The following is a 13,371-nucleotide window of genomic DNA, read 5'->3' as shown; positions in this document are numbered from 1 at the left end:
TTTTGTGCAAAATATGAATTCCGTGCGGAACGAAAACTAACGCTACCTAAATACAATGGGGACAAACGGGGGGCACATTCTTGTTCGATGCTTCTAGGACCGCACGTTATTATGCGGAAAAGTTATGATAGCAGTGCTTCGACTCAACTACATCAGCAGTGATGACGGTTCCATCTATTTATAGCCTTTTGTAGCACACGTTTAAGCCCTGCTCGTCGAAGCATGCAGGGCTTAAGACTCAGTCTTCAAAAAACTTTATTTTACATGCAGTTCAGTAGGTTTACAAAATGTTTTAAAAGAACAGTGAAAATCTACGCATCGCGTCAATGTTAAACATGAAAAAAAAAAAAAAAAAATGGGGGAACCGTTGCAAACATTTCATTCAGTTAAATAAAGTTTTGAAATGTGATTAAGAAAACGCCTCAGTATTATGGAGATATTCAGGTATGTATCCGGTCTATTGTTAAACTGGTAAACTAATAGTATCCGTCACCAAAAGACAGTGTAAAAAAGATTTTAATCCTTAAAAAATCCGCGAAATGTGTTTTTTTTCTTTTCTTAGTCTCTGTCCGAAGAGGAGGCATATTGTCAAAGGTTTCCTTGCAAGAGCATTTTCATGAGAACTATTATGCTAAGCTGCTACGCTGGCAAACTCTCATCTTTCGTTTTAAAATTCGCGATGTTCGCATTCGTTACACAAACGGTTCCTTTCCTTTACTGCATTAGCTATCGTTTGAGTGTCCAATTGTTGTTGCAGGACCTACTCCTTGGCTGTGGTCGATGAAAAAGTAATCCACAAATTGTTTTTCAATCGAATCCTTATCGATTCATAGAGGCGTACAAGCCAACTAAATGGACGCAATTGAAGTCGTACGTTTCCGCTCTCCAGGCGATTGATGGGCTATCGGTCACTTTCGATGTTCAATGGTATTACGTTTTTCTTATTTGCATTTAATTCAGCATTATTGCTCCTAAATTAGAACAACGAACGATAGTTTCGGTTTGTATAAGATTGGATTGACTGGGCTCTCGTTGAGATTTATAAGTCGATCCATTTTAGAATAAAACTTTTACTTACTTTATTGGGTAAAGATATTAGCATTGCACACAATTTCACTTGCCGTTACATTTGCATATAAATGGGTTTAGAAACAATAATACATACACTTACATGAAGGCTATTTGGATGCAGCTTGGATAGTAAAAACTTTTTGCTTAAAATTCTCGAACATAGAACATAGAATTTCCGATCAAAGTAAATAATAATTTGGTTGTATGTCGATGTAGTGCAGTTGGGAACACTTTTTCATTAAAATAAGTTTTTAAATTAAATCACTTTGTCTTTGGTTATCGGGTTAGGAATCATTCAATCGTGTAATTGCCCTCGAACGCTGATCTAGCTTTAATCGATCGATGGGTAGGAGCACGTGTTATTTAACTTGAAGATATTTTAATTTTTATTTTTATCTTTTTTGAATTTCAGTCAATTTTTTTTTTTATATTTTATTTTTTTATTTATTTATTTTTTTTCTTTTTTATTTGTATGTGTTGTAATTCTTAAAAATATTAACTTGTCACTTATTGAATTTATTATTCATTTCGAATGTGGTGAAGCGAGAAAGTACGTCGTACGGCGCGAACTCCCCAAATTGGAATGCAATTGAAAATTTGTTGCGATCACTTTAGAACCGAACTAACAACTTTGCAACTTTGAAATTCAAAAACCGTATTGAACGCACATTTGAAAAACTGAAATGCACGGATTCGTGCACGTACAGAAGCGCACACATAGACGCACATATAGGCAACTAACTACACAAACACAAATAAACAAATGAATAAAAAGATAGACAACCGAAGCAATGTAAGTTCAGCATCTTCGATAGTCTGACGACTAACGGACGCTGCTCGTTACTGTAAGGAAAACACAATCATTGACTTGTACTCTATAAACATTTCCTATTTTACTATTTCTCATATTCATACAGACACATACGCATAATTATTTCCATGTGTCTGTAAAGGATTTTATGATAAGTAATGTGCCACCTATGTGCAGAAGGGAGATAGACAAGCAGGCGACCGGATAGGCACGCATAGGTGTGCATAGGCGTATATTATTCGGCCGTTGGCAACCCTAGCGACGATAGTATCGTTTTTCTAATTTCATTGTCAGTGCATTTGCAGTGTCAATGTGTTTAAAAATAGAAATGAAATCTTCATATCCTAACCGTTAGATGCGAGCACAACTAACACAATTAATATAATGAAATAGCGGGCTGAGCATTTCTCTCCCTTTGCCTGTTTGTTTTCCGTTCCTTGCCTTTTCTCCCGCTCCCGCTCCCGTTACCGTTCGCTTGCGCCACTTTACAACTGCCCTCCCTAAGCGAAACGAAAACTATTTTCGTCTTCTAACCTCTTTTCGTTTATTTTCCGTACATTTTCTTCTTTTATTGTTATTATTATTATTATTATTATTATTATTATTATTATTTATTTTCGTGCATTCCACCCACTGAATTCACTACAGAAATTCTTTAAGATCCCCTTCCGCTACGCATAACAATTTTCTTGAAAAATAATTTTTTCAAGTATTTTTGTTCCGTTTCCATTCAATTGGGCGCACACTCATCGGCCGTCGTCTTACAAGCGAACGATATATTACTTTGCACTGCATTTTCGTTAATTTGTTGCAAAATTAATTGCAGTTGTTAGGCTACTTTTCATGTTTATAATATCAATTATGAGACTTTGAAGTGTTTTGAGGATTCCGTGAAAACTATTAACAAGCCAATGAAGTATTTATTGAATGGTGAATAACTTTGCCTTTTTTTTTTTTTTTTATCCAAATCTCTAAAAAATGAAAGCATCTTACATTTTTTATACCGTTGATAACTGTAGTACGAAAATTGTTCCAACGATTTGCGCGTCCTTTGCTGGCATTCCTACGATTACGAATAAGAAAATCGAAATCTGAACTTTGAAGTTTCAAAGATATGGTCTTAGTATCTTAGTATTAAAGACGAAATTTATTCCCATAAAACTTTATTTTGCTTTGATTCTTTCGTAAAACTAGAAACGAGGTAAAGATCGATCATTTTCTTTACTTCGAAAAGTTGGACTCTTGTCGGATTTAGTCCAAAAGCATTCGAAAGCAAAAAACTTACTTATCACTTGATAGGTGTAAAAGATTCGCCGCGAAAACAATGCAATTTTTTCACTTGTTCCATTGAAAATTTTTATTGCATGAATCACTTATACCATAAGTAAAAGTAAAAAAAAAAAAAAAAATCATTTTATTAGAAAATTAGATAAAAGGAAAACGTTGAAGCAGCGCCTATTCAGTCGGATACTGAATGATAAAGGGAAGTTTTCGCGCTAGAAAAGTGTGACTCTTCGTGTTTTTTTTTTCTTTATCCGCAATTTCGCAAGATTGTAATGGACACACCGTAGAGTTTTATGATAAATTTACTTGAAGTTTTTATCTTTCTGAAATCTTTTTCAATCGATAGAAAAATAATCTAAACAAAAAGTAATAAAGTTATAATCGCCTGAGGACGTACTTTTAATATCAATCATTTTAAAACTATGTCTAACATTGATTTTGTAATTTGTGTGTGTGTGTGTGAATATGAGGAGTTATGCCTTGGATTCATCGACACTCCTCAACTAAACTTTCTTAATTTTTGTAAGGTTATTAAGCTTATGTGTGGCATGATGAGGCGTTATTCCAACTGCTTGCCTTAATCGCATCAACTGTTAACAGCAGAGAGTAAAATCTATTGTGTATCTATCGGCTTTGCCGATTTGTATGCAGCTTTATGCAGTTTGAGCAATATCCGTCTATGTGACACAATTTTCACGACTCGTTATCCTTATTTTCAAATCTATTGAAAAACGACTCAAATTTCGCTTCGAGTCAGGGATGATGCACAGGCAGAAATTCAGTTCATTGATTTATCATCGAAGCTCAACTATGGAGCCTACTATGTGAAATGCATCAGTATACGTTAATTTTTTGACAAGTTTCGGTGAACGGAATATAAGATAATATAAGATAAAAAAAAGGAGACGGCCCATCTATACTGTGCGTTATAATTGACATTCGCGTCATCTAGTCATCATGATTTTCGCTTTCTTAGCTAACTATTATAATAGACAGTTTAGATTTCCACGCAATTAATTTTATCGATGGAATCATTCGTTCATAGTTAGCGCTTTTGCTTTCGTTGCATGAATCTTTAATAGAACTGATTGATTCTCACATAAGACATGTCACTTGTGAACATTTCCTTGTAGTGGATTTTGCTTCAGGCACCAAAACTAATATATTTGTTGACACTCTTTTTTAGGGCCTCTAAGCATCAAGCATCATTGTTCTGCAAAATACGAATCGTGCTTTTCACTCTTAATCCACTTAGCAGAAATACTTCAATGTACGCTCGCACGAATCGTTATGCTTTCATTATTTGCAACAAAAAACGTTAATCCCTTCGCTTTTATTCGGTGAGTTGCTTAATTTGAACAAAGTATTGAATTGAAAAATTATTTATTAAATTTTGGATAGCGTCAAAGTTCTAAATGCAAAAGCCATTAACTTTAACGTATCGATCTTTTGAAAACAAACAACCTACGACTTATTTGCATATGCAACTGTGGAATGTTAGCAAGGACTTTTCACAGGTTTTAACAGATTCTAAGATACACTGAAAATCTGGAGTGGTCCTTGACATTTTTTTATAGTGCTCATTCAATATCCATACACACCTACACACGGATAGTTAGTTTTTGTTTTTTTATTACAATATTTTATTATAATACTTGGTATTTTTTCGTACGTATGTTTTTTGTAAATTATATAATCTTTGCAATTGTTTGAGCGGTCGTACCTTACATTCGCAATTGAGCATAATTTAGAAAAAGCGCAAAGTTTTCATTTCTCTCTAGTATACAAGCCTACAAAAAATGTAGGTTTTGGTGTATTATCTTCACGTGTTCCTAACCTTACGAGGTGTGGATACAACTACAATAAGAATTATTCATTTATTTATTTATTTATTTATTTATTCTACTTATACAAGAAACTCAACTAAAACAAATTGACAGTCGAGTTCAATTGACTCTTAAAGTAAATCATAAATTAATTAATATTAAAACTTAGTATAAGTATAATAAAGCAAATAAGAAGGAAAAAAAAAGAATAAAAACATGTACACAACTAGCATAGAGGCACACCCACAACCGGTAAAGGACCCAATTGCAAATGAACCGCTAAGACATCGCAAACATGCATAAGCATGGCAACCGATAATAGTTAACCACAATTAATTTTCGACACATCGTGACTTTTTAAGGTTAAGAGCTAGTTAAGAGTAAGACATAGGTAAATTACGCGCATCAAGCAATGTTGCTTTAATGGACTTTAAAGAGTCCGATAATGAGAATAAGTGATAGACATCATTTAAGTTCTTGCAAACAACTCTGAGCGGGTTAAACAGCTCATAATTATATTTACATTGACTAAGCTTAACTAAGATAAAGTGCCTAGAGAAGCGGTTAGGGACATTAAAGCTTATTTCACCAAGTAATGCAGGCGAGTCAATAGCACCATTTATTACTTTGATTACGAAGGAAACGCCAAGAACAAATCTACGTTTCTCGAGAGATGGTAAGGACAACAGAAGCAACCTATTTTCATAGGGGGGAAGAGAGGCAATCGGATCCCAACCCAAATTCCTAAAGGCAAACAGGAAGAATTGCTCTTGAACAGATTCAATTGAATCTACATAGCAACTATATGATGGAGAGCACACAAAAGAGGCATACTCGAGTATAGTATAATATATATTATGTTCCATATGCTGAAAGCCAAGCACTCTTGAAAGCTCACAAGCCTTGAATGAGCTGGGCAAGTATAGCGACATGCATGTAGAATGTTTACCTGGCCTGGGTATTGGAAGGAATGAAAGAACTGACTGTCCATGTTATGTAGAGGAGCCCAAGAGACCATGGTAGGTCCTAGGAAACTAAGCTGATATCGTTAAAGTCACGGAAAAAATCAAATACTCATTTCAAGCAGAACACAGAATAACGTCCAACGAAGAAGATTTCAAAAATCTCCCGATGTAGCACTTAAACTAGCGGAATTACGGAGACGCTACCTACATTTCGTCATTGGCTTCTGCACGTGTTCTAACACGCGCAGGATATCACTAATACCGATCCGAGCAGTTTCTGTAAGGAGACAAGTCAAACAATGTGATGCATCTACCGAATTATACACCAGGTGGACGGCGATCAATCCCTAACGGTAGACACAGTATGATGCTCCGAACCAAAGAAGATGATTCGGAAAAATTCTAAAGCTGGAGGACTAGGATCATGATCGAGTATAAACAGCCTTTCAGTTCTACGGAACTTGTGGTAAGGTTTCGTTGGCATCAAATCGTTTCGGAAGCAAAGCGTATTTGAATGCGTGTAACACTGCACTGCATTATTAATACAGTGAGTATAACCGACTTGAGGAGCGATGTCCAAAAGGTTTCATTGTTTTCTACGTGCTCATAGAATCAATGTGTTGTTCATAACCATTCTTAACCACCTAAAATTTCAAATTTCCTTCCGTTAAATAGATATAATTCCCAAAAAAAAAAAAAAAATCGAATATTAATTTTCTCGCGCAATGCATAGAATACTGACTTATCAAATTCATTCAAAATGCTTATATAAATGAAATGTTGTTCGTATATTGTAATCGTTAGGTGCAAAAAGGAAAACAGCTTTTCTTGAGCTCGGCTGGGGTTCGAACGATAAGTCAGTTTTTTTTTTGATTAGATAGCAGATGGATACTTGATTATTTCCGTTTTTTCTTTCCCTAGTTGCTTAAATACTTTTGGTTCCTCATTGACTGAGAAATTTCGTAACATATTTGATATACTTTTCTTTTACAAGCCGAATGGAACAATCGTGTCTACGAGCTATCTTTTAGGAATCCTACGCGTATTACGTGTCGATTAGAAATATCGGTATTTTTGTATCCCGCAAAGCATGACTGGCAAAAAGTTGAGAAAGACATTTTGCATTTGAAAGTAAGGAAGAGAAGCCGAATAAATTATTTTTTATGGGTATCAAGCATTGCCTAAATAATGCAACAAATCTCGCCTAACAACTGATAAAGCACAACTATGATACTTTAAAATAACACAAGAAACTTAATTTATTATTTACTAATAAAAAAGTTAAAAATAGAATAAAACGGATTTGTTCGCTAATAAAAAGAAATCTATTTTCCATCTCGCGGCAACAATATGTCCTCAGCTATGTGTTTGGTTGCATATTTTGACTTAAAAATTGTTGGGGAATTTATTCCGTGTAATTGTATCAATTTTCTAAACGTGCGGACGGGCGCAGACGCGAAGCGAAGCATGTACCGCGAACGAAAGTAAACACAAACAATACCACTCTTGTAGCTCTTCTTGGTTGCAGTGTGTGTAACTGAAACCATGTGTTAAATCTGTAATAAAAGTCCCGCTTACGCGGCGGCACTAAATTAGATATTTTAAAAGTGTGTATGTATGTACATAGGCCTGTGAATGTATCATATACATACCCTGAGTACGTTCACATTGACAGGCAACACCTCTTTTAAAGAGGTGAAACGTGTTTTGTGTGTGTGGGTGTGTTTGTGTGTGTGGGTGTGTGTGTGTTTCATTGCAACCGAAGGTGAATAAACTTTGAAAATATTGAGATTATCCTGACTTGAACTACAGCGTGATGGAGGGAAAGCTAGAGAAAAAGAACAAGAATATTAGGTAAATTTTCTCGCCATTGGAAAATTTATAATCATTTCGTGGTTGAGTCGTGTTCTTCGAAAAAAATGTCATTGAGCGTATGAAATGAAAAAATTTTATCATAAGTTCGTTGAACTTAACAAAAACTTTCCTTCGGCTCCTTATATGATAAAGTTTATAAAAAGTAAACCGCCTTTCAAAAATTTCTGCTTTTGGATTCAAATTTAAAGCGTGACAGAGTTTACTTTGATCGCAGCTACAGTTGAGTGCTCACTGGATGAAGGCATAACACTTACCGATTGGTCATACACACACCAGACTGCAACCAACACCTCTCTATCTCCCTTCCTTTGATCATTTCTTTTCCCGCTAACGGCGAATCACAAATTTCTGGACTTCATCAAGAGAAAAAGCTTGAAATTTAACATTTGGGTTGATTCTGAATCTGATTTTTCCATTACGTGGAAAAAGTAAGTCGCATCTGAAACCACTTTCCCCGTCGAAATCAAGCATTAATTGTCTCGATGGTAGTTATATCTCTTACAAGAGAACAATAAATTAATTAACTAATAAGAATCAATGCTTTGCTGCTTTCCTATTCTGATAATAATATTTATTTTAACATAACGGGAAAAAACATTATTTCAATTGCAATTTTTTACCATATTTGTAACAATTTATGGATTCTGTTTCTATAGTCGCGATAATAAAGAACAGAGGCTAAAGGATGACTAAAAAATTCCTTACGTGATTTCAAGATTTTTTGGTCTTTTTCAAGCAATGTTTTGAATATATGACCTTGGGAAGCGCGTTGATTACTGCTGTTGCTATATTCATTAGCTTGTTGTTCAATCGATGTAAATCGATCGAGGTCACTTTGAACCGATCATTTTGATAGTCCTGATGAACATCTGCGTTCTAGGTTTTCCGAAAATGTATTTTTTCGGGATCGGAAGTATATAGACAAAAGTAAGAAGGAATTGAAATTGTTCGCCTCCTCTTCGAGACAAAAATTTTCAGTGTCGGTTTGAGGAACAATCATCGTCCCCAACCAGCAGACAGACACTTTGGAGCAGGCAGTGCGAAATAAATTTCACTCTCCAATATCGTAGAAGCAATTGTGGCGAAAGCTTGGGACAATACTTGGTTGGAAACTGTTCAGACACTTTACGCATCTACTCTGCGAAGAATTGCAGCTATTCTACGAACAAATGATGGCCCAGTAATCTATTAACAGATAAATATTGTATACATGTCACGTGTTCATATTATGTTGTCGATCTCTCCGCAGACACGCCAACAATTCGATTAATTTTGCTAAATATAGAGCGTGTAGTTTTAGGTCTTCTTCTATATAAAGCTTCCCAATAAAATAATGTGGAGTAGTTGATTGTAAAGCTTGCCCGATTATCGTGTTTTCACAATAAAGCTTGCAAATTTTTAAGAACGTTCTAGCTACTGTCCTACAGACAGGCCTGTAGATCAAATGATTCCTTTTATTTATTTTTTTTTTTTTTTTTTGGATTACACTACAAGCCGGACTTAAACTAAAGATGCCTAGATTGCTCCCATTTTTCAATGCTTTTCGTTCACTTTTTAGAAACTGTTTTTTTTTTTTTTTTTTTTTGATCGCTATTTAGATATACTTGTGTGAATATTAATCTTCAAATGCCTTTTCTTCTATCCAAAAATGCAAGAAAGAAAAAAGTATATTTAAACCATGGCTTTTCTAATCTGTTACAATGACTTTCGCGACTTTTCAATCTCGTTTCGCGCCTTTACAAGCTTTTATATAAGTTTGGCGCAAAAGCCATGATGACAACTTTATTATGCATTTTGCAGGCGATTCAGTTCCATATTTATTTCATTATAAAACAACAATTGAGTGAAGTAATTGAATATGAAATTGTTAAATATTTTATTGAAAAAACAATAATTTATTGATAATCGTTGCTATTGAAAGACTTTCGCAGTTTTATCAAACACCACAGATAGTAAAACAATTTTTGATATAATTGATCATATTTATGCACTTATAAGCCCTTTTTAGGCGGAGTTCGTTGTTAGATTTTATCATTTTATGATTTTAATGGCGTCGATAAAATTCATTTTCAATTACTTTCAGTCTTGAAATTTGTCTTCCTTTCTCATTGATAATTGATTTTCTTTTTTACTTTTTACATATTATAGTCGAACGTTTTTCTAAAACTATTATTGTTTAATATACATCTTTAAAAGTACTTAATATATATAAGATAGTTTTACACTAATCTACTTAAGTAAACTCAATATGAGTCAGTTACTTAAAATCGCATTCCGCTTTAAAAAACAAAAAAAAAAAAATAATAATAATAATAATTATCTTAAGCAATTTATTTAGAATTTTAGGATCAGGGCTATAGAAGCCGCACACATTTTCGTTGGCTTAAAAAATTAATGGCACAGTAAAATAAAATACCTTTTTTTTTTTTTCTAATACATAAATGCATATAGAAATTGCTATGTATTATATATAAGGTTAAAAGTAGCTTAAGCAAAACTATTTAAGAAAAGTTTCTCAAAATTTCTCGCAAAAAAAGAATGAATTTTCAAGCATTTCCGTGTTATATACCGCTTGTATTATATTTCACTGTCTCACACTGCTGTTACGACCAATTATGATATTGGGCATGACGAATGAAATATTGTTCTGCGTTTAATCGTATATCTGTATTCCAGTCGTATCTGTATTTCAGGCTTCGCACACTAAGCTCAAATGAGCTGCACTCGTGTATTGATTTTAGTCGTGATTTCTATTTTCTCAATCTGGCTAGACTTAAGAAGATTATAGACTTTTTCCTCTCTTTCTCTCTCTCTCTCTCTCTCTCTCTCTCTCTCTCTCTTAAAATGTTTAGCTTATATTCTTCGAAAACCTCTTATTGCTTGTTTAAGTATTTTGAACTGATTCTGGGTTTAAAAGCAGTTTTCAAGTACCTCAAAATATCCCGACTTGTTTATAAGCTTATAAGATCAATTGAATTTGTTCACCTTTGTTCACCTAACACTAAAATTTCTCGTCATCCAAATTTGAACGATAATTATTTAAAGCATGCGAATTCCGTTTCAGTGTTCCCGACTCGCAGTCGTTATATGTTTTAGCCAAAACTTTTGGTGTATGGTTATGGCTTATATTGTTGCGATTTAATGTGGTGGCATTAAAATTTTTCGATGTAGGTGAAGAGCACATATTAAAACTAGATTGTCGTTTCACTTTCGGCCGTACATCATAGATCTTTAACGGGAATAGAAAAATAAATTAAGATTAATAGGTTATGTTCAAATTTTTGAAAGTTTATAAAAATGTTTTTTACATCTTTTGTCGGCAGACTTGAATACTGATTTGAGTAACTGTCGTAGTTAACCGGGGAGGGCGTGTTATTTTTAAGCAATGCTACAGGCGGCATAAAGTGTCTCCGTGTCAACCAGAAGGTCATGAAAATTGTCAACGCATATAATAATATAACTACAGCGATTACTGATCCCAATGTAGCGGTCGAGGCCACTTGTGTACCTGTTCATATCATATAAATTAGATATAACTAACTTCAATCTTATTGCATAACGTGTACACACACCTTCACATAATCCTGGCACACAGGCTGTTTTCTCAAATTCCTCACCACGGCATTCGTTGACATTGGGATTATCAATCAAACATTTACGGTGACGGAAACGTATACCATCACTAGTACAATCCGACCATTCTGACCAAATACTCCAGCCTATAAAGTCTAAAATCAATTTCAAAAATATATTTTAAAATGCAAAGACTACATGCGTCAAGAAGAGACGCACCTTCACAAGGTTTCTTTTCACATTTCTCTTCCTCCAGTGAACGTCCATGACAAAGTTTGTCGTGGCCACCTAAGCATTTGCGCGTACGTCTGCGTAAACCTACCCCACAAGTGACGGAACATGACGACCAATCGCTCCAGCAGCTCCATTCATGTATCGAAATAACTTCATTGAAGCTGCTTAATTCCGGACAAGGATGCATATTGCAGGCTCGACTTTGCACATGACGTCCACGATGTTTATTTTCGCCAAAGTGACGATATTGTACACCACCGCCACATGAAACGTTGCATGCGCCCCATTCGGCATGTTCGATTTCCTCCAGAGCGTTTATATCATTATGTCGTTGACATACACCTTCCCGACATATTCGATTTTCGGTTTTAGCTAAGCTAATATGTATTGAGCTGGGATCTGGACTAATGGCACGGCAAACAAAACGAAAACGCTTTTCCGTGTAAATTGTATCAGTAGCTTCAAGATCTTGACTTTTGTTGTAATGAACTAACCAAGGTGTCCAACTGCTCAGCTTTCTAATTTCCGGGCAAGAATGCATATTGCAATCTTCGTAATCTATATTACATCCGGGACATTCCATGCCGCCGTTTTGTGGCCGGGGGTCGTTGCATTCACGTCTGCGTATACGAAAACCTCCGCCACACAAAGCACTGCATTCACTCCATTCACCCCACGGACCCCAGCCGCCATCAACAGCAACGGGTTTCGGGGCGGGGCACGGTGGCAAATGGCTGCAATACATTTCTGCCCTTTCGGGACCCACGCAAGTTCGTCCGCCAAACGCAGGTTTAGGGTTGCCACATGAACGTCTTCTAGTTTTTACTGCTATACCACAGGTGTGCGAGCAAGCCGACCAAGCTGACCATTCTGTCCAGCCACCATGCACAGTACAATTTGTAACCTCCGTAGTTATGCCTTCGCAATCGACGCCTCCGTTTTGTGGTTTGGGATTATTGCATTGCCTTGTACGACACCTGCATTCCCCGTCGTCCTCTCCATGTTTTTTGCATTCATACCAGTCAGACCAGGTAGACCAAGCTCCGTCAATAGGAGCTGTTAGCACTGGGCATTTTAAGAGATCTGGCTGAATCCAGTATTTAGTTAAATCTATCGACAACTCTTGCGGTGTGCAACGTTCCAATAACACATTCCAACCGCAGTATGGATCCATGGCATTCAAGCATGATATCTGTGATACATGTCTGCTGCAATGCTGTGCGGGTATCCTAATCAAGCTCTCTTCTGCTCCCACATATAAAGAGTCTGTGACTTTCAAATACTCCATATTTAATATCTTATGATTTTCCGTATTCCAAACCTCCACTAAGCAAGCTTGTGCCTCACTACCTCGTGCCGAATCAACTTTGATTGATAATTTCTTAATGACATTCGGATCGGTGACTAAATATAAGATATTGACTTTCTCGGTTTTTGTATGAACCGTATCTACTGCAATGTGTGAGAATCTTTCCATTTTCGAGTAATATAATGGTTTGTTGGTTATCGGCTGGACGGCGCGATCGACAAGTTGATATTTTGATGATTCTAATAAATGCTTTTGCGTCAGTCGGCCTTCGCAACGAAATTGAGTGTTATCGTGGCTGCGAACCGTTTTCCAGGGTGACTCAATATTTTCTTGATACTTGAAGAGGCCTGCAAAGGCATCATTGATGGCTGTTACATTGTATGCGCAAACGGCCGAGCCATGAATGCTATTACTGCAGGCAAA

The 13,371-nt window shown here is 35.7% G+C and overlaps 1 protein-coding gene across 5 annotated transcripts in view; it reads right to left on the bottom strand.

The window, feature by feature from the left end:
• Positions 1–9,491: 9,491 nt before the first annotated feature.
• LOC119645187 (semaphorin-5A) overlaps positions 9,492–13,371 on the bottom strand; it is a 43,915-nt gene continuing 40,035 nt past the window's right edge. For 4 of the 5 annotated variants that reach the window (XM_038045176.1, XM_038045175.1, XM_038045174.1 and 1 more), the window contains 4 exons: positions 11,625–13,360; positions 11,405–11,560; positions 11,141–11,340; positions 9,494–11,061 (listed from right to left, as the gene is read on the bottom strand). In XM_038045176.1, the coding sequence (XP_037901104.1) occupies positions 10,834–11,061; positions 11,141–11,340; positions 11,405–11,560; positions 11,625–13,360 (2,320 nt within the window). In that variant the 3' untranslated portion in view covers positions 9,494–10,833. Of the gene's footprint in view, positions 11,062–11,140; positions 11,341–11,404; positions 11,561–11,624; positions 13,361–13,371 lie in introns of all 5 variants that reach the window. The other variant, XM_038045177.1, reaches the window with a different exon arrangement.

Source organism: Glossina fuscipes, unplaced genomic scaffold, assembly GCF_014805625.2.
Source record: "Glossina fuscipes isolate IAEA_lab_2018 unplaced genomic scaffold, Yale_Gfus_2 1, whole genome shotgun sequence".
Taxonomy (NCBI): domain Eukaryota; kingdom Metazoa; phylum Arthropoda; class Insecta; order Diptera; family Glossinidae; genus Glossina; species Glossina fuscipes.
Note: the sequence above shows the minus strand (reverse complement) of the source record. Positions and strands in the feature narration are given on the sequence as shown.